General features: G+C 39.9%; 3 protein-coding genes across 6 annotated transcripts in view; 1 reads left to right on the plus strand and 2 right to left on the minus strand.

Moving 5' to 3' along the window:
- Nucleotides 1-4296, minus strand: part of LOC136843242 (3-hydroxyisobutyrate dehydrogenase, mitochondrial-like) — a 37300-nt gene extending 33004 nt beyond the window's left edge. Inside the window, exon 1 of one of the 4 annotated variants that reach the window (XM_067111352.1) lies at nt 3962-4296. Coding sequence is in view for 1 of the 4 variants with exons in the window: in XM_067111351.1 (XP_066967452.1) it covers nt 3678-3824 (147 nt within the window). In the remaining 3 variants the exon portion in view is untranslated. Of the gene's footprint in view, nt 1-3604 lie in introns of all 4 variants that reach the window. The other 3 variants (XM_067111351.1, XM_067111354.1, XM_067111353.1) reach the window with 3 other exon arrangements.
- Nucleotides 4297-6296: 2000 nt separating this feature from the next.
- On the minus strand, nt 6297-6965 carry LOC136843492 (uncharacterized). The gene has a single exon (XM_067112028.1). The coding sequence runs from the start codon at nt 6963-6965 to the stop codon at nt 6297-6299; it is 669 nt and encodes a 222-aa protein (XP_066968129.1).
- A 3389-nt stretch (nt 6966-10354) lies between these two features.
- Nucleotides 10355-20760, plus strand: HINT1 (histidine triad nucleotide binding protein 1). Its single transcript, XM_067111355.1, has 3 exons — nt 10355-10614; nt 15161-15265; nt 20256-20760. The coding sequence occupies exons 1-3, from the start codon at nt 10507-10509 to the stop codon at nt 20418-20420; spliced, it is 378 nt and encodes a 125-aa protein (XP_066967456.1). The 5' UTR covers nt 10355-10506; the 3' UTR covers nt 20421-20760.
- Nucleotides 20761-22153: the final 1393 nt, after the last annotated feature.

Here is a 22153-nt window from a genome sequence, read left to right on the forward strand (position 1 = left end):
AGGAGCCACAGAAGCGGTTCGGAAGGCAGGAGCTACAGCAATGGCCAGGAACGTCACCAGCAGCGACAGGAACAATCAGGACGGCTGCAGCAGGAGACCAGAAAGAGCCACCCAGAGACTGTCGCCGAGTCAACGGGAGCATAACACAGGAAATGGCACAAGAAGACAGACCACAGATACGCCAGAGGCAGTGCCACAGCATACATGAGGGCCAGCAATGACAGCGATTGATCCACATCGGCAGGAACAGAGTCGGAACGATCCTGACATGGAACTATGCTATTCCAACCAGGTACTGTGGTCAATCCCAAAGCAACACTGTATGAACGTCGGGACTCCTTCGTGCAAAGAAATCCCAACTGAGATATCCAACCAGCTACTGCTGTGCCTATGGTGCTCACTGTTATCCTGAAAGAGAAAGCAAAGGTGATTAGTAGAGGGAGACTCCTCTTGCTCCAAGTGGAACTGCCCTATGCAGCAAGAGGAGGCCCCTGAGAAGAGGTCGCTGGACCGCCCACGCCCCCTCCCCCTCACAGTCTTTGCCTGATGAGTGAGCGAAGATGGCGAAGGAGAGATAAAAGAAGAACCTTCAGGGAGAGAGAATGAAGGAGTGGAGGCCACCAAGGGCACCGTAGAAGCAAAACTTTCCTCCCTCCTCCTCCTCCTCCTAGCGCAGGCTGCGAAAACAAGACTCAGCACAAGTAGAAAGCAAACTGGAATGTTTACATTCAGGCAAGGGGGGTATTCCCAGCCAACCTGACAGTAGTTACTGCCTAACCACCTTGTTCAAGAATTTAACAGCCATGTCCAGCTTCGCCGTAAGTAATTGCTAATGTAAAGGACCAATGGTTTGTATATTGTGTCGGAACAATTTTGAGTGTACAGTCATCCCTAATTAAGACAGACTAATAGGGGGGCCAGGGCAGGGCGTCTGTCTTAGCCAATAGTCCGGTTTAACCGGCGATATCTATACATATACCTATAAATACCTATAAATATACTGTATTTCATTATTATTTTTATAAAGAGTATGGATAATAAACCAATGTAGAAATGTTTGAATTAAAGCTCATGGTAAAAGATGAAAAATGAAGAGTAAAACATGATAAAAATTATAGAATTCAGCTGCATAAGTAGATGCCTAGGCAGAGACATAAACACATAATTGTTAAGTAAAATGAAGTGGAGTCTCCAAAATGAAGAGTAAGATTTTTTGTCCTTTTTTCATGTTTTTTTTTTTTTTTAGTTATTTATTCATTACAGTTTATTTTTATCTATACTAATATACTGTTAAATAAATGTGAGATGATTAAGATCATCAGTAATAAAGTATTGGGAAAATTAAGACCATAAGTTCACTAACACATTTTGTTTTCAACAAAAACATTCCGTAAAACGCAAAAATATACATAATCAAAATGATTTTAATTCAACTTGTGAATTTTAACGATAAGTAAGACTATAAAACACATTCCATCATATCGATCTTGGAGAGGGTTGTTTTTTATTGTTACTGACGTCATCATCAGTTTGTAGTCGTAAATCTGAGGACGGTCCGGGAATAGGATTCGCAAGTGATGACTCATCACGACAACAGACTGTTGTAGGATTTTTCATACCACTATATTAGTTAAAATTATTGTTGAAATCATGTTTTCATGAAGAAATAATTATATAAAGCAAATTATTGAGTAATTTTTGCCATCAGCAGTCAAATAATCACGATCATGGCAACGTTCAAACTTAGTGCCGTCACGACATATATCTATAAATAGAACAGAAGTAGAGGGCTGTCATTGGCTAGCAGATCTCCATGACAACCAGCCAGCCAATCAGGTATTAGCTGTATTCTATCTAAGAAAGAACTTTTGGTCAGAGAAGCTGACGATGACATAAGTGCGTGTGTTCTGAATACAAAACGTAGTTTTTAATAGTGTATGTATTTTACTGGTTACATGAAGAATAGAACGAATTCCTTCTTATTACTTTGAGTGCAAAATTGTTGGTTCAGAGATTCTTCAGCAACAAAATATATAAATTTTTTTTTGCTTCAGAAGATTTTTACTAAAGCTGCATTGACATACCTTTAAAACAAAATTCCTTCTCTTTAATCTCTCGAGGATAGAATTACGCTGCATAGAGGGAACTGGCAATTCTCTCTCGCGCTCTCTCTGTGTCATTTGCCACGTAAACACAGCTAGAATTACGCTGCATAGAGAGAACTGGCAATTCTCTCTCTCTCTCTCTCTCTCTCTCTCTCTCTATGTCATTTGCTACGTAAACACAAGTACTGTTCAGTAACTCGGCTTTTGTCTTCATAAAGTTTACCTTTGTCATGTCTTTTCTTTCCTAAAAAACCATACAAATCATCATACTGTAGCTACCAGTCGGGCAGCATATAGGTAAAACTGTTAATGCTCAGTGATTGGCTACGATACTTCCTACCGTTCCAGACAATAGCATTTCTTAATGAAGGTACGTGCCATACTCAAGTTAGAAAGACTTGTGAGGGTCACGTATGAATACCCCTCACACCCTCTCCAACGACAGGAGAAACTTCTCAATTCCTCCTGAAACCCCTTTGCCGTGTTTAGTACTGGCACCTGAGGGTTCAAATGTATTTCGCCCTGTTTAGTACTAGCACCTGGGGGTTCAAATGTATTTCGCCATGTTTAGTGCTGATACCTGGGGGTTTAAATTTATTTTGCCATAAATTGAAATTTTATAAGGACCAGAAAGCACATATCCCCCCAGCCCCCCTTTTTTCTCAGTAAGGAGTCGGCCTGTGTACCAAAAGCTCCCCTATAAGGCGCATGCAAGGTAGCTTTCGAAATAGTAGTAGTGAAAGTTTTTGTCTTTGTAACGGCTACCTTTGTCATCTTGTTTCTATGTTTGTTTGGGGGTTTTTCATCTCTGTAGTGCTGTAAACACTAAAGTTTGGGTGTTTTCTCATTCCCGTGGTCTACCCCACCCATAACCCTGCTTTCCCTAGGGGTCCACCAAATTGTAGGGTAGCAACACCCCACCCATAACCCCACTTTCCCTAGGGGTCCCCTAAATTGTAGGGTAGTAACACCCCACCCATGACCCTGCTTTCCCTAGGGGTCCCCCAAATTGTAGGGTAGTAACACCCCACCCATAACCCCGGATGCCCATCGGTTCCCCTACCTTGTTGGATGGAGGGAGCAAATCACCTGTCCCGGTGGTATACCCACAACCCCACTTTCCCATTGGGTCCCCTACATTGCTGGATGAAGTTCTGTGGTTAATCACAGGTTAATTACAAACGTGCGACAAAAATCGAAGGTGAACCCATAATTAGCAACCAAAAAACTGTAGAAAAAGTCAAGTTAGAGGGAAATTACCACCGCTGAGCTACTACTTAGATCTAACCTTCTGAGGTTAAATACAGGTGGCCGACAGAAAATAACGGTAAATTCTTGATAAGCAACCAAAATACTACAGGAAAAATTAATTTCCAAAGTAATACCCCATACGTAGCTATTGCTTAGTTCTACATAGTATTACCTATTTACTGCATATGCCTAATGCAGTTATGTTATCTTATATACTACCAATTTACCATAGTAGGCTACTGTACTACCTGAATTGAAATAACCTATGGGCCGGTTCCGTTACATAAAGCTTAGCAGCAAGGAAATTCGCTGTTAGCTTACCAAAACACTGAACAGACTAGGTTTCGAAATACGGACGTTACATAAGATTGCATTCAACACAGGTTTGCTATTGTTTAACTGTGCTGAAGACCGGTTTGCCAAAGGCAGTATTGGAGTTGTGATCAAACAGCCAAACATAATGCACATATTTACGCAGGAATTAGGGACTTTGTACGAGGTGACACAGTTATTTTCACAACAAATTAAGTTGATGAGTGCATGACAATACTCGGCTGCAGACTGAGAACACGCACAACGCGTAAACTTTCGTAATAATTCCTTACCGTAAAGACTCTTCAACGCAAGGTTTCCTTTGATGTTAGCTCTGTTGTGCAGCTACTGTAGTACAGCTACCACAACGCAACAGCTGATTGACGTACGATATCACAGTTCCTAGATAGCGGACCAGTTTGCTGTAAAAACTATCGTTTAACGTCAGTTGAGAGTGAGCAACCAAAATATATCTTACTTTACTTTAAGTAGAATCTTTATCAGCTTTGCTCTTTAATTTAAGTAGAATCTTTATCAACTTTGCTCATAAGAAACGAATTATACAATCCCAAGCCCTCCAGCAAATTCGATTAAGTTTCCACAATACCCTGTTATACCCCGACCTTGCAAAAGTGCTCAAGGTACCAAATAAGAATTATTATAATCCTTGGGAATGAATGAATGGGAGGGGATATAATACAGTCATTAAAAGAGTGCAGCAATAATCGTTGACTACTTCTATAAAGGGCTAATAGCTGAAGCAAGCAAGTAGCTCTTCAAAAACTGGAACACAAAACTGAATATTGTTCCACAATTTCATAACAGCAGATCCGCATAGGGCAGTAAAATAGCAGAAGACCAAGTAGGGAAACCTTACAACGGCTGCTGTGGAAAAGATGTATAGATATACGCAGGAAGTACGAAATTAATGTAGCAGAAATGAAACGTAGCCAAAACAAAATCTGAAAGGGAAATGCGAGGCACGATTACTAGAGAAATTGAAAAAATGCAGAAGGTAAAAAGATGGGAGGGGTAGAAATTTTACACGCACATATATGTCAAATTTCTACCCCTCCCATCTTTTTACCTTCTGCATTGTTTTCAATTTCTCTGGCAATCGTACCTCGCATTTCCTTTTCAGATTTTGTTTTGGCTACGTTTCATTTCTGCTACATTAATTTCGTACCTCCTGCGTATATCTATACATCTTTTCCACGGCAGCCGTTGTAAGGTTTCCCACTTTCCCTATTTGGTGTTCTGCTATTTCACTGCCCGAGACTGACGATCAGTGATCAATAAAATTTTATAGTGAACAATGTTCACTCACCTCTGCTTTCTTCAAATATTGAAAGTACGATGGAGAAGAATTTAGGGGTTGGCACAGTCCATATAAAACTAAGTACCTGGAAAGATTCGGGTGAATACTGAATGTGGCATATAAGAGTATTCCGTTTTTAGTAACAGTTCAAATTAACTGGATGGTTAGGTTTCTCGCTGCTCTATTTACAGTTCCAGTCCGTGGCCAACTACTTGAAATAGGCGCAAACCGTTGGTGTATTTTCACGTGAAATTTATCCTTTTTAGCCAAAGGGAAATAAAAGGTTGCTAGAAAACTTGAAACAAAATAAAAGGTCAAAAGATAACCAACCTGAGTATTGTGAGAGAGGTGCGAAATAATGAGCAGGAAGACAAGTACCGCTAGTTTATTGATGTTGTTGTTTCAGATTTAGCTGGCCTTGTGCCAGCACGGGCTCTTGCTCCTAGAGCAGCCCGTAACTCTATGTCGATGAGTCTGTGAGGTGGTTAGGTTACATGCAAACTTTATTGTGATGCATGAAAGTGATTTGGGGGGTGATTTTGAAGTGAAAAGCTTTAACAGGCAAGGTTGCAACTTCGTACCCATCAGATGAGGACAAAAATGTGATAGCAATGAGTGTTGGCTAGTGGGAGAGGCCAACAATTGGGGAAAAAGAATTTCAGCAGGCACAGATAGCTAGCATGCTAGCTCGTGATGATCTAAAGCCATATTCCTTGTCCGGTCATAATTCTTGTGTGCGTCACAGCGTGTGTGTTTTGTGTATTTGTTGGGTGTTGATTGTGGTGGACAAAAGGAGATTTTGCCAAGGGAGAGAGTGATTTCTAAAGAGTCAGCGGTTAGAGATGTGATGGAATGGTTTTTGGTTTGTTGTCTAGTTTAAAGTAGGGGTCGGGTCTGTTTTAAGGTGATAGGTTGGGAAGGAGAGCGGGTAGGTAAAGGTAAGGATTCTTTAGAGTTACCGTGGTGGTGGGTAGGAGCATAGGAAGCCTGCAAATTCGTGAATGTATGCCAGTATGTGCTTTGTTATTTGGGTAGCCGTTCTTTCATTTCCTTCATATCTTGTTCTTAACTGTTATGTCTCTGTACAGTCAAGAAGGTAGTATTCCAGGGGTTCTTCAGGGATTGTTTCACAGTGCTTGGGTGGTTGGTGGTTGTCTACTATTCTTTGCCATGTGCATTGGTATCCTAGCCCTAGCCGATGGATTTTGACTGCTAGGGCCCGTGACATGTCTTTGGTTATATTGTGTGGTTTTAGGTTTGCGGTGTCCATGTACCATTTGGCGGTTTTTGAGCCACAGAAAACAGCTCTTCTAACTTTGCTTTCTTCCTGCAGTTGGCAGTGTTCTATAGACTGCCTTGTTTTTCAGTTGTGTGAGCGAGGGGGTGATTTTGATACCAATGTTGATGTGTAGTAACCCATTTTTTGCTAAAGAATCTGCTTCTTCGTTTCCTTGGATTCCTACATGGCTCGGAATCCAATTTAGTGATATTTGCCTGTTTCTGTTTTGATGGAGGCTTGCGATTGCCCATATGCTTGATAGAAGTCTGATGTTTTCCTCTGCTTTTTCTTTTGTTGTAGCCTGTATTGCTCCTTTCGAGTCAGTATGTATTGTTGTGTTTCCCTGCCTGTGCTGAGAGTCTTCCAGAGCTTTTGCAATGGCAATTTGTTCAGTTTGTAGAGTGGAGGCATTGTCAGAGAGCCTCCAGCATCCTTTGAGGGTTGCTGAATGGACCCCAGCTGCTGCTGCTGCTGCTGGGATGCTGAGACCTACTGATCCATCCGTGAAATATTCATTTGTGGCTGCAGTTTTCCTGATTGCCTCTTGGGCTGCTAGCCTTAGCTGTTGAGCAGTGCATGCTTCTTTGCTTGCAGGGAGGATTGTAAAGTTTATTTTGAATAGTTCAAGCTCCCAGGGTGCTTGTTCCTTGTACTCTGTAATTGGCGTGTCTTCCTTGATTGCAGCAGCGTGATTTTGCATGTCTACTCTCCTTAAAGCTGCTAGGAAGTCACCAGCATATATGTCTTGTGAAGCTCAATGTTTTTCTCGATTTCTCTTTTGAGTGGGCAGCTCCTGTTACCTTTCAAGGATTTTAGCAGTATGGATATGTTTCTCTGATCCATTCTGTAAGTTATAGATGGTAAATTTGTATCATTTCTCAAGACACACAAGTTAGTCCACATGGGTGCACCTGTGATGAGTCTTAGGGCATTGCTCTGGATTACCTCGAAGCTTTTTTTGTTCTGTGTTTGTGAGGCGAGTAAGGACAGGTGCCGCGTACTCAACAGTTGGCCTTATTGTCTGTATGTAGAAACTTCTGAGGGCATGGTATACTGCTCCTTGTTTTAGAGAGGTGCTTCTTCTCACTGTATTGTGCCTGCATTTGATTTTTTGCTTGAGTATTTCTATTTCTTTACGTGGAGAGAGTTGTTTGTTAATATTTACTCCAAGGTACACAAAGTTTTCTACCCATTCAATGGGTTCACCCATGAGTTTATTAATGAAGCGATCTGCTTGTAAAGCGGCATGCGGACGTCTGTGTATAACACAGAGACCACGGGTACAAAAATTTACAGGTGACCTGAGGTCAAACTATTTCTCTACAAAAAACAGGACAGGTACATACAGAAAACATAATGATTAACAATGTCTGGTTAGACATAAAAATACTCTGTTGCATATACATAGTGCATGGTCAGTTGAACAGATAATAGATATACAGTTCATAATAATGATAATAATATTGTGTTCATCCGACCCAAGGTCGAACGTGAAGGCACCACAGAAAACGGGATGTTCATCACAGAGAACGCGTTGAGCGGGGACTTTACAGGTTCACCAATGAGAGCGGTATATATATATATATATATATATATATATATATATATATATATATATATATATATATATATATATATATATATATATATATTTTTTATTTCCCTGGATTTCTTGATTCGTAAGATGCTTTACAGGCCAGCAACAGATCTTTCTTTAATTTGGCCTTGGAAATCTGACTTTACGTTAAGGGAAATCATAAAAAGAAGGAGAAAAATGGGGATGATTCAATGATCTTAGGGCTCTACTTCATGAGGGGATGTTACATAAACACTTTGGTTAAATTAAGCAATTATATTTACAGAAAAGAATCAGAAGGAAAATGGTTAAATGAATTATTAGGAGGCTTGCAACGCCTGAAGATCTTCCTACTGGAGTCTTGAATGATGGCAAGGCACAGTCCAAGATGAGTCCACAGCAAAGTCCCCCTGCAATAGAGAGTTAAACATTACACGCCAGTAAAGAAAAATATAACACATACAATGACTCGAGGAATGAGTGGACACTTTACATTGGAACACAGAACATTGGCAATGGCACTGGATAAAATGGCACAAGGACTAAGCGGAATACTGGCACTCAGTAACCACTTCTTATGGCAAACTGTCGTGACTGAAAGTTCTTCACTCGTACTTTACCTTAGGGGAAGCAGGTCTCAGACGAATACTGACCAGGGACAATCACACGAGATTGGGTCAAGCAAAAATAGCCACATTTTATCTATGTAAATACGTATCTACTGCTAATTCATTTGCTCCTGTTTTCTTTGCACGTGTTAGAATATTGTTGTGTCAATTCTTGTTAACTTACCTTTGGTGTTACTTGTATTTACCTATTATAATTAACACCGAGAGTAATTGACCTCGGGTCAACTGTATTCTATTGTATTCCTCTGTGTGACGTCCGCACGCCGCCTTATAAGCGGCCTGCGTTCTGAATAAACTAGCAGTACATGTCCGCCTGCTCATTATTTTGCACCGCTTATAAGCTACTGAATTTAATCCTTTTCTGTGTCTTCAACCTGCAATTTGATTTCCTCTTCTGCTGTATAGTTTGTCTTTGAAGGATCAAATCAATAAGTGGCAAAAGTAGTTTTATATTACCTGAGCAACATTGTTCGTTTAAGGAAATGCCTAGATGAGTATACAATAACAGGTAAGAAATGCTCCGAAGTTTCTTTGGTGCAGTCGAGTTTTCTGTACAGCATATAATGCTGTATGAGACTTTCACCCACGGACCATGAACTCTTAGCTGTGGCCCATGAAGCTCAGCTGTGGTGGCCTCATCCACGGCCCATGAAACTCAGCCACGGTCCGGTGGTAGCCTATGCTGTTGGTACCTATAGCGGTGCCAGAAGTATGATTATGACTAACTTTAACCTTAAATAAAATAAAAACTACTGGGGCTAGAGGGCTGCAATTTGATATGTTTGATGATGATTAGAGGGTGGATGATCAACATACCAATTTGCAGCCCTCTAGCCTCAGTAGTTTTTAAGATCTGAGGAAGGACAGACAAAGTGTGGACTGACAAAGCCGTCAAAATAGTTTTCTTTTGCAGAAAACTTAAAATGCTCGATTACAAATATGTCATTAGTGGGTTAGATTATTACAATTCGATCTGCTATGAATTTATCAGCTGAAGAAATTGCAAAATATGAACAGAGCTGGAAGGTTAAAAGCAGTGTGAGGTGTACTGTATGTGATGGATGAGACGAGATGTAACTTTTGGCTGGGCTCAACCATTGACAAGCCTACCCCAAGAGTATTCAATAAAGTATCTCAAAAAGTCAAGCCCAGTAACTGACTGTACGTTCATATTTAAGAAGAGATTAAAATATTCAGGCGAACCCAAGGTTGTTAATACAAGTGCTCACAAAATAAACAAACATGAATTAATCATAGTTCCTGGTTCCTAAGCGCTCACCCCAAACACAGTTGCGTGCACGCTACACTATTCCCAAGAGGTGCAGAGCTTTAACCTTTTTTTTTTTTAACGTCTTTATCTTTGCTTTATTTTGTAGCACTTTAAAATGCTTATTTTAATTCTTGTCCATTACCCTCTTCTGCAAGTATCCCAGAAAAATTAGAGAAGTTTCTAAACTAGTTATTACAAAACATTGTCAATGAATTAAAGTCTACTTTTCTTTTAACTTTTATCCTTCTCCTTTCATTTCTTTTTCTTTGTAAGTGAGGCAAAGCCATGCTATTAGCTTATCATCCATCGCTTTCATGAACGTACTTCCATGTAGTGCATTGTCCTCCATGAAGCAAGCCGAGAATGAAAAAAATAGTAAACTATAGTAAGAGAGAGAATTATATTTTTAGACAGGTGTCCCAACAACAAAGGTTGTCAACAGCAAAAAATAACTTAAATTCAAGTACTTTGTGTGTGTTATAGAGAGGGAGAGATAAAGGTGTATGATTTAATAAATATAAGTCTCAGAGCAAGGATACTATCATGTGAGGACAGAGGATATTCGAAATAACCAAAAACGAGAATCCCGAGGAATTCATGAACGCGCCCGTAGCGCTACTTACGTTATCGACTGAGGTGCCGCAGTCTCCATCGTTCTTCTTCAGCCGGCAACGGCAGCCGACGGTGCTGTGACTTGTCATTCTCTCTGCAGCCAAGGTTGCTGTCATTCCCCCTAGTTTTGACTTTACCTTTGCTGACGACAGTGATGTCGGAAGTAGATAAGGCTCAAACGGCATCCCCCGGTGGGGATACAATATTTGGGAAGATACTTAGGGGTGAAATTCCAACGAAGTTCATACATGAGGATGATCAGGTAAGCATAGCTTAACCCTGGGACCGTGTTGTTGCGCTTTATTTTGATTCTGTCTGTCAGTTTGTTATTGGGCTGCTCGAGTTATCTTCGGTTTGTAAGAAAAAGGATATAAAACGAAATAAAATCCCAATTGATTTAAAACTCATGGACATCTGGAAGGCAGGAGGAAGTCTAAATTTAGTTGTCGTTAGAAGGCTAAATCTTGCACCATCCGTGACCTACGTAGATGAAATCAATTTTTTTCATTTATTGATTCCTGGGTTAACAGGCTGTCATAGGATTTGACAGTTGAAATGGAATTCTCAGTATGTGTTTTTGATCTTGTTTAAGCATATTGGTAATTCTAAGTACTAGCTCCGCGCCTGTTTTTACCTTGGAAACTGGTTTTTCTGCACTAGGGCTTCTGATACTGGTGGTGAGTTTGTTTATTGTCGGCCAGCTCTTATTTGCCCCCAACTCTACTCAACAGTAAAGGGGGACTGGGAATCCAGGGTTTTGGTTGGGGGAGAACTCAGAAATGGAGCAGACATTGTGGCGGAATTTCAAAACACAAAAAAAACAGTACACAACACTCACCCTGGTCCTCGGTTGCTGGAAGATGGAGTAAGGCGTCCACGGTCGCCAACACAGCACACAAAACCACACAAACCAAACCAAAACAGAAAAACACACGACTCACGAACATACAGCAACAAGAACAGCACACTAACAAGGGAAAAACAACAACTTTGTATCAGCACACAAAAAAACTGTCCAAAACCAAACGACAGACCAGCACTAGCTCTGACTCAAGACTCAAAAAGACTCTCTCCAAAACCGAAAAATCCTCACACATATTCCACAGACAGACAGCGCCGTAAACAAACTAACGACCTCATCCTCTTCCAACAACCAAGCACTCGCTTACACACACTCTTACTCTCTCTCTCTCTCTCTCTCTCTCTCTCTCTCTCTCTCTCTCTCTCTCTCTCTCTCTCTCTCTCTCTCTCTCTCAAAACGTTGGGAAATGCTAAATAAAAACAAATTTATTCATCCCTCTATATTTCTCCCCCTTTTAGCATTTCCCAACCAACACCTTTCACACCTCTTTCAAATCGCCCGTGCGCAACACCCACGGATGCTCACTAGCAGGTCCTCTAGATCGCGTTCGCGGGCACGCAATCATTCTCTCAGAATCACTCTCTCTCCTAGCAACACTCAAACTCACATCATCTCCTCCATTCTCTCTCAGATTCACGCTATCTTCTTCACTATTACCACTCTCAATTTCATCCACAATCTCATCTATACCCTCTAACTCGTTCCCAAATACCTCCCCAATTCTTCAACTAACCCATCCCATTCGCTCATTGACCTTTCCAATTCTTGCAACGATTCATTCATGCTTTCAATCACTGCGTCTATCACTGCTACGCTCTCTTACTCTTACACTTTCGCTCACCTCCAACCGTCACTCACCCCTTCACGCTCAGTCAACTCAGTTATATCAAACCCACATATGCTATAATGTTCTATTCATACCATCCCATTCATCCGTATTACACGCTTTATCACTCATTTTCACTTTGGCACTCACACCCCTATCACACAACTTACGACCATTCAGTTTACTTACGTTCTTCCCTTTCTTACGTTTCCTACCATACTCTATCAAAACAAACTGCTGATCCTCATGCAACAACCCCTCACGTATGCATGCATCACACGCACCACTTGCATCCTGGAGGACCCACCCATTTGAACCCCCTTCACACTCAGTTTCCCGACCGCTGTCACAGTCACCCTCTTTCGCCTACATACACTTGATACATGCCCTTCCATTCCACATTCGACACACTTCGCTCTCGGTTCTGAACACATTCTCGCATAATGCCCATTCTTACCACAGTTGCCACATATTACATTCACTGGTACCCCTACAACCATTAGCAACATGACCCACCTGTCCGCACCGGTAGCATTTAACCCCCTATCTTTCGTGACACTCCCTTACCAAATGTCCCGGTTGCCCACACCAAACACGCTCCTAAAGCCCACCTACACTCATTCTTTGTATGTCCTTCCTTTCCACATCTAAAACACTTCGCTCGACTTCCACTCACCGACCTTCCCTTTGTACACTACTATCCCTAACCCGTCCAACCCGTTGTTCCTTACAAACCCATCATTCATCCTCACTGGCACCTCTACATTACTTGCTCTTACACTCCTATCTATTACACTATCGGCCATTCTCATTGGGCCCCTCAACACTGCATCCCTAAAGCTTCCGAACTCTGGCACTCTCTCATCTACCCCAGCCCTTACACTTACACTTCTGCTCTCTTTTGTAACCCTGTCAAGCTCATAATCTTCTACAATTTCCAAAATTTCTCCCCAAGTCAACCTTTCATTCGTCCATCTTTTCTTCTCCTTCCGCTTCAAGTTCACAAATTCTCTAACTCCATCTGGCACTGTCCCTAACAACTTCCGTACTAACTCCTTACATTCATCTATCCCATCATCCCCAAACTTCTTCCTTGCCAACGTCTCCAGCCTACAAGCATACAGTGACAAGGTTTCCCCAGCTTTCATTCTTGCCTCATCAAATTCATTCTTCCTCTTATACTTAACACTCGCTTTCATACGCCTCGCTTGCTCAACTAATCTAGCTTTCACCTTGTCATACTCAACATCCCCCACACTCATAATAACCCTATACATATCAAGCAAAAACCCAGTCAAATACTCTCCTAATTCTCGTGCCCACACTCTCTTACTCTCCCCATACTTATCCTGACAAAACCTTTCATACTCCCTAAAGAAATCATGCACATCCCTACTTCCATACTCATTATACCTTTCACACCGGGGTACCTCCCTCACATACATAGCCTTTCTCACTTCTTTCTCACTTTCACTCTCACTTTCGCTACTTTCACTCTGTCCTTTCATACCCTCTTCCGAATACAAAGAGTCCACTTCCGCACTTACATTCATCTTACTCATTACACTCTTCTTCCCCTTTTTATCCACTTTTATCCATTCACCTCCATCCGCCTCACTATCAGTACTATTTTTACCCTCTCCCTTCTTTCCTGCCTTTCCCACTTCCTTACCCTTCTTACCAGTTTCCTTTCCTTTTCCCTTCTTCCCTTTTTCTTCCCCTGACTTATCCTTACTTTCCCTCTGTTCCTTCCCTTGCTTTTCATTCCCCTTTTCCTTACCCTGCCTCTCATTCTCTCGTTTCTTACTTCCTATTTCCACATCACTTTCATCACTCACGCTTCCATTCACTTCTTCCTCCTTTTCTTTCTCTCTTGCCCCTTCGCACATTCCAGAGGACCTGCCTCCAACAGCCCCTTCTCCAAAGAACTCCCTAAACATTCCCTTCATCATTTCCTGCATCCTGCTTACTGCAGACTCTAACTTCTTATCCATTCTTTCTTCAGACTCTTTCACCCCCTCTTTCATCTCCTCTTTCATTTCTTCTTTTGCACTCCTTAGCATTACCCCCATCTCCTCCAACTGACTCCTCAATCTCTCATTCTCACCCCTCTACCACATATTCTCCTCTCTCAACCTCACCAGTTCCTCTTCCATCCTTCTCTTCAGTCACACTACCAGCCACCAATCTGAATTGCAGCTGCAATACCAGCTGCCCCACGTTGGGCGCCAAATATTATGTGGCAGAATTCAAACCCACAAACAAAACAACACTCACCCTGATCTTCGGTTGCTGGAGATGGATAAAGGTCCACGGTCGCCAATCACAGCACACAAAAACCACAAAACAAAACTTAAAACCGACCCTCCACCAACAACAAACAAAAAAAAAGAAGAGACACATGAACCATTAATGTTAATACAAAAAAAAAAAACAGACGAACTCCCCGTCCACTTTCAAGGTTTGACCTCAACTGCCCAAGACTTCCCCAATTCCGAAAAACTCCCGACAGACAGACAGACAGCGCTGTAAACGAACTCTAACAACCGAACCACTCACAACGACAATTACACTCGCTCTCTCTCTCTCTCTCTCTCTCTCTCTCTCTCTCTCTCTCTCTCTCTCTCTCTCTCTCTCTCTCTCTCTCTCTCTCACACAAAACGTTGGGAAATGCTAAATACAAACAAATTTACTCATCCCTCTATACCTTGATGGACAGACACTATGTGGGTGGTTGAAATGTGCTGCTTTTTCCATATTAGAAAATGATAAATGCTTTTCTTTTTGGAGAGTATTGTAGAGATAGCAGATCAGGCAGTGCTTCAAATATTCTTCACAAAACCTAGGCCACTTCACCCATCCAGAGAAAAATTTTAACTGCTTTTGCTGGAGACATTGTAAGGTACATGCCACACTAACTTATTATTTGGCCAGTGGTTTGTATACTGGACCTATGGGTATGTCTCCTTTATAATGAATCCCAATCTTTAATGGCCAATACAAACTTTTATTGATAAAGTGCATTTTTCTTGTAAAGCTTAGTGTAAACGCAAAGTCTTGAGTATTCATGTTTATAAAAGCAAAAGTTAGTTGTATTTTCATAGCTCCTTTTTTTTTCAGTGTGTGGCATTCAATGATATATCACCTCAGGCTCCAGTCCACTTTCTTGTGATTCCCCGCAAGCCTATTGACATGATCGAGAATGCTGGAGATGAAGATGAACAGGTAATTTTTTTCTGATATTTCAGTGACGTTTATAAGGCTTTGACATTTTTCAGATCTAATTTAGTAGAGTACCCATCAGCCAACTGTTAGACCAAACAACTGTATATGGTCTCAAATTAATATACAGTATTTAAATTAGTAAGTTGGATGATTGTGTTGTGAATCCAATGGGTTCAATTTTTTGTCCTTGTGTAACTGGTCGTCTGTTCCACCAACCACTGATACATTTTTCCATGTTTTATTTTTAGGAATGAAATTCATGTTGATTTCATGGGTTACAGTATGTAATTTTTGGTTTTAATGCAGTGTACCTAGTACTAAATACTATATACAGTACAGTACATTGTGGGACAGGCCAGGTTTGGTTTCATTGTTTGTGATTTACATTGATTTACATCTCTGGAATTAATATTCATGGACACGGTCGTTTCTTCCCATTTGGGAATAGTGTTTTGCATAAAGGTAACTAGAATTCTGCACGTCTATATGTTGTTCCTTCTCTGCACTGTAGGTCTGTGGTTGTAGAATCCTTGAATAGAGATCTGGCACATACATATTCATGAGTATAGTCAGTCCAGAACAATTTTGCCTTTGCATCCTGATTTACACTTGAATGGCATGGTTTTAGATGTCAGCGTATATTAAGAGATTAGGTGTAACTTTTGATAAATTGACATGAGAAGTATATGTGTACTGTAATATTGCTTCCTCTTTTTCTCAAAAACTTGGTATCTTGCAGAAATGTTTTCAAATGTATTGTAATGAAACTATTATGTCTAAGTATTTTAACTCCTCCTCTTCTTTCTTTGTAGTACTGTTCTCCAGTGTGGTCTTTGGGTGTTGACTCTCATCTCAAAATTAGAGTTATTTCATCAGTTGCCTTTATTTTGCCAATTCCTTGTAGGGGGGTTAGTGCCATCAGTTCACCTCATGCAATGCACTTTAAGGATTACTTAAGGTTCTTTGTAGCATCCCTTTGGCTCCTAGCTTGACCCCTTTCATTCCTTTCACTGTACCTCCATTCATATTCTCTTTCTTCCATCTTACTTTCCACCCTCTCCTAACAATTGTTTCATAGTGCAACTGCGAGATTTTCCTCTTTTTACACCCTTAAAACCTTCCTTACTCACAATTTCCCTTTCAGCACTGAAAGACCTCATAGGACCCACCAGTTGGCCTTTGACCTAAGTTTTATAATCCAGTTCCATAAAATGTATTGCAGCAACAAACATCCTCTGCACTCATCTTTATGTAATCTAGTTGTTTTTGCTTGCAACACTAGGCAAGTAGGTTACTGCTGCAAACGGTGTCATTTTCTAACATCAGGTTTAATAACCACTGAGTTTGCTGGGAGTTCTATCTTGGCCACAACTTAAATATGGAATAGTTTGCTTAGTGTAGTTGTGGACTCTTCCGATCTCCAAAAATTTAAGCGAGGGCCAAATTTATTCCTTCTCACTACTGACATCTGAATTTCAGGTGTATTGGTGTTATTTTTTATTCCTTCATATTTACAGGCAGTCCCCGGTTATCGGCAGGGTTCCGTTCCTGACGGCGTGACGGCAACTGAAAATCACTGCTAACCGAAAGTCGGCAATAATGGCACTAATCCCTGGTTAGCGGTGCCAATAACCGGTTAGTGGCGCCGATAACCGGTTAGTGGCGCCGATAACCGGTGATCAGCGTTGCCGATAAGAGGCGATCAGCACCGATAACCGGTTATCAGCGACGAAAATCTGGTTATCATCATCGCTAGACAAGCGCCGTAAAACCGGATCGCCAGTAACCAAGGCTGCAGATAACCGGGGACTGCCTGTATTTACTTAACATTTTTTCCTATAATTCGTCTCTCTCTGTATGCTGTTTTCGCTGTGGATCCCTCTTGGGTTTATATTTGGTTGACTGTCCATAAGGGTTTTCACCTGAAGGTGTAAATAAAGAAAGAAAGAAAGAATAAAATACAGGGCACATTTTGTTACTACTGTATATTGGCCTAGGTATATTCAAATTTACAGAAATACAAATGATTACCTTTTAAGCAGGAGTATTCCCCAGCACAAGTTGGAAATGGTCATTGAAGCTTAGTAACAAAGTGGTTAATTGATGAGGGAGGGGATGAGAGAAAGGGGAAGGAATGAATGTATGAATAAATGAATGAATTCTCTGCCTTTGACAGTGTCAGACCTGTTTAGTTCTTATTTCCAGACTCCCCTTAACCTGTCCCTACCCCTCCTGCATGTTCTCATGTTAGTTCCAAGAGGGATGCATATGTGTGGTTAGTGAACCATCACATTCTCTGTGACAGTGATGACCCATACATGCACTCTTGAGTGCTCCCCAGGTGAGACCTCAGCATGTCCTTTTGATGTGTTGTCTCTTATTCCTGCTTCATTGGCTGCTCCAGGCATCACAGACTTGTTGGAGTACCTCTATGAAGGATGTGACCCTCTAGGCATCCCTGGGAATGCTCCCTTCACCATGTTCCTGGACCACTTGGCTTTGTCTACGGGGCCTGTTGTTCTTGATGCTATTGTTGTGAAGGAACTCACTGTGGTGTCTTAGGGAGACTATCCCTTTAGTATTGAACAAAGCTGGTACTGCTGTTTCCTGTCTGCCTGCCTTGACCTCATTCTCTGCTATAGTTGGAGAGAGTAAAGACTAGTTGTAGGAGTAAGGTTAAAAGATGCAGGTGTGTCTTCCTCCCCGTTGCATAGAGCTCTTTCTTGTAACACCTTTCACAAGAAGCCTTGTTGAATTACACAAGTGTTTCCTTTCGTGAGAGGTTGATGGCAGTGTCTGCTTGCTTCCATGTGAGACATCCTCATCTTGTTTGATGATGGTGTTCTTCATTATTGATACGAGCCAAAATCCTGGCCTTATTGTTAACAGTTGTCATTACCGTTGTTCAGCTCAGGCCAAGAGAATGGTCTTTGGCAGCAATCTTTTCACCATTTTCTGGATGATTTATCACAGCCAACCTTATTTTCCAGCCTACCTTATTTTCCAATGGAATACCACTACTATCCTTAGCACTAGTGCTAGAAACCTTCTTCAGAACCTAGGCAGTGGCGGATCCAGGGGGGGGGCCTGTGGTCACGTGCCCCCCCCAAAATCCAAAAAAAAAAAAATTATAATAATAATAATAATAATAATCTTCACAGATGTAAAGTTAACCATAGCTACAAAAAACTACTTATAAATAACAAATAAATAACATTCACTTGTCATCTTGGAGTACACGTATGTAATGTATTGTATTAAGACTTAAAACACTCGCGTCTGTTACAGCAGGCAGTTGTCAGGACTCAGGGTACGATAATAATCGGATAATTATCAATCAAGTACATTTGGCACATGATCGTATTATCATACTATGTATAGGAATGTAAATTCCTTTTTTTTTCATAAAATTATATATATATATATATATATATATATATATATATATATATATTATATATATATAGGTACCGGGTACTTTACTTTATTCCCAAATAATGTAGACGCATATTTCAACAAGTGTAGGTACTGTTCTGTACTCAGCAGTCAGTACTCTGTAAGGAAGCCTCTGACGGCTCTGAGTATGCCAACTGCCAAGTGCCCCCCCTAAAAATATTACCTAGATCCGCCACTGAACCTAGGCACTAATTATTCAGGACAAAGCTCAATTAAAGTACAGCAAACAATACAATGCAAGCATATGTTGGAATTTGCTCCCAAGAACTAATGCCACTAAGCAGCTGAACACTGGAACTAGAATTTTATGTACTACAACAAGATCTTTATATTTTTAAGCTTTTAAATGATTTTGTTTTTTGCACATTAAATTATTTTACAGGTATATTTTGCATATTTTAACATTTGCTTTTATGTGAATTGCCACTTTTTTTTTTTTTTTTTTTTTTTTTTTTTTTTTTTGCTGATGATAGATAGCTGGAATGACATACATAAAACTGTAAAGTACATAGAGTATGGTCAAACGTCATTTAAATAAAGACAATAGGTTATAACATTTTTAAACTTTTAAATAATTTTATTCTGTACATTTCATAACTATATCATTTTATATTTTGAACATTTCTTTTTTTAGTTTTATGTAAAAGAAAACTATTGTGCTGGCTTTGTCTGTCTGTCCGCACTTTATTCTGTGTGCCCTTTTTTCTGTCTGCCCTCAGATCTTAAAAACTACTAAGGCTAGAGGGCTGCAAATTGTTATATTGATCATCCACCCTCCAATCATCAAACATACCAAATTGCAGGCACAAGCCTCAGTAGTTTTTATTTTACTTAACGTTAAAGTTAGCCCTAATCGTGCTTCTGGCAACGATGTAGGATAGGCCACCACCGGGTTGTGGTTAAAGTTTCATGGGCTGCGGCTCGTACAGCATTATACCGAGACCACCAAAAGTTAGATCTGTTTTCGGTGGCCTTGACTATACGCTGTAGCAGCTCTACAGAAAACTCGATTGCACTGAAGAAACTTTGGCGCAATTTGTACTTGTTTTTATTGATTTCTATTTTTTATGGGGTTTTAACAATTGTAAATTAGATGGCTAACCTGAAGATATGTAAACCCATGTAAATTTATTTATTTTTTCCCTTCCATTTTTAACAAATCCCAGTAACATCGAAAAAGTGTAATTGAAATGGTGTAACTGGGGGTACAGTATTTCTAGTGTATATCCTATTTCACAGGTGCAGGTCTTCTGATGTAAATGTCTCAAAGTCTTAGGCTTTCATGTGCATATAAATTTTGTCAGTTTTTCATATCAGTTGATTGTTTGTAATTTCAATCATTTACCCTTTCCTAAGGTGTTTTTATCCATAAAGCAACTTTCTGAGGTCTGTTGTGTATATATTAGTATGATGATTATACAGATATCCTTCAGGTATGCAGCAAACTTGTGCCTAATTATATGGATAGCATATTTTGTCAAAGTTAAACTCTTGAAACACTCACTATGTGTTTTTTCCATCGATTTCTCAACAGCTACTTGGACATTTGTTGTTGGTTGCCCGTAAAGTAGCAAAGGAGCAAGGACTCGCCAAAGGCTACCGTCTTGTTGTCAACAATGGACAGGAGGGTGCTCAGAGTGTGTATCATCTGCATATTCATGTTATGGGTGGCAGACAGATGAGATGGCCACCTGGCTAACAACGAGATATTCATTCACAAACACTGTATGAGATTTTGTTTTTTGTTATTTTGATAAGAAGAAAAATGCTTAATTCTTCCCATGATCATTACTCTGAACATAGCATAAATCAACAAACATCACACCAGATGCCATATTAATGCACTGTATGCTCTATGAATCTTTTATGTAAGCATTCAGTATTTGACATCATGATTCTAGTAGTTAATGATGATAATGTGATTGAGGGTTTGTTGTTGTGCCTTTGACTCTCAATAATTGGATGTCTCTTCCTTTTTGTTCACTTATTGATTTCTGTCTATCCTTGGAATTTAATGTGAAGAATAAAGTTGAAATTCATATACATTTCATTACATTTCCTACTGATAAAAAGTGTTTGGTGTGGTTTTGGTATCTTAACGAGACCATTACTGTATTATAGTTATTATTATTATTATATTATTATTATTAGGAAGCATTTTAACCAGATCACTAATCAACCTTTCTTAACTCATGGGCCTGGTCTGAATGTTGTTTTAAATAAGTAAATTAGATCTTTGATAAATGTTCTTAGAATTACTAGAATGTGGCCTACTTTTTAGGATGAAAAACACTAAAAGTTGATACTACTCGGATTCAGAGCCGATGAAACATGGTTTTTTGGCAGTAACTTCTTATCAAAGCATCAGATAGAGGTGAAAGTTGGCAAATGTGTATTTTATAACCCTACCTAATTTTTGCAAGTATTATTTGGTACCTAAGTTCAGTAGTTCTAGTACTTAGAGTAAAAGTGTGTTTCTTATGCCAGAGCCATCAAAATTGCAGCTAAGGGTTTTGAACACAATTAGTGACATTAACCTATGACATCATGAGGTTCCACCCACAGTGAAAAGAAGTTTACACTTAGGGAAAACGTCTCTTCACTGTGGCTCTGCCCACTTGCTGATGACATATTTGCTAATTAATATTAGTACCCATCCTAGGCTCCAGCAATATCAATGATGGTGAGCAGGATTTGTCATTGTCCCCTTGATTTCATTATCATTCTCAGTTTTATTATTATTATTATTATTATTATTATTATTATTATTATTATTTACAGTATTATTATTATTATAGTTATGTGGAGGTTTCAATGCAAATATCACAGCAGTTGTTGGGACTAAGTTGTTAGCATGGAATTCTTTCATTTTCTTGATATTCTTATTGTTTCTACTTTACAAATAATTTGATGTATGTAATTCATACACATAATAAACCAGTCTATTTGTTAGATCTACATCTATTCAGGGTGGGAATACAAAAAGAATGTTTTGTTTTACCTCAGGCTTCGACATTATAGCCTTAAATTTGCAGCAAGCCAGGAGCGGTCATTAGCAATAGAATTCAGATGAAAAGCAGTAATACCTCATTTCCCTCAATTGTTAGAGGTTTAAAGGTCAACGCCATTGTTTTATTTCAGTTAATGTAACCCATTGCTATTTTTCTTTTTTTTTTTATATATATATTTATCATACACAGCACCCTAAACAGCACTTATATAATCTCTGCAAATAAAAGATAATGGTAGGAGCCAAGATTTTGAGGGCAAGCTATTACGCTTTAGATGTACAAATAAAACGTCTAATACTATACATAATTTATTTACAAAATGTGTTCATCGTCACTCGAGGAAGAGGTCATCATCCACGTCCTCATCGTCGCTAGCGATGTCAGTGATGACTGGCTCCACGCTGTCATGGACATTGTCCAA

Source organism: Macrobrachium rosenbergii, chromosome 11 (assembly GCF_040412425.1).
Source record: "Macrobrachium rosenbergii isolate ZJJX-2024 chromosome 11, ASM4041242v1, whole genome shotgun sequence".
Taxonomy (NCBI): Eukaryota; Metazoa; Arthropoda; class Malacostraca; order Decapoda; family Palaemonidae; genus Macrobrachium; species Macrobrachium rosenbergii.

Coding starts and splice junctions, on each gene's coding strand:
- LOC136843492 (XM_067112028.1), bottom strand. CDS start 6,965: ATGCAAAATCACGCTGCTGCAATCAAGGAAGACACGCCAATTACAGAG.
- HINT1 (XM_067111355.1), top strand. CDS start 10,507: ATGTCGGAAGTAGATAAGGCTCAAACGGCATCCCCCGGTGGGGATACA. Junction 10,615..15,160: donor TCATACATGAGGATGATCAG/GTAAGCATAGCT, acceptor TTTTTTTTTCAG/TGTGTGGCATTCAATGATAT. Junction 15,266..20,255: donor CTGGAGATGAAGATGAACAG/GTAATTTTTTTC, acceptor ATTTCTCAACAG/CTACTTGGACATTTGTTGTT.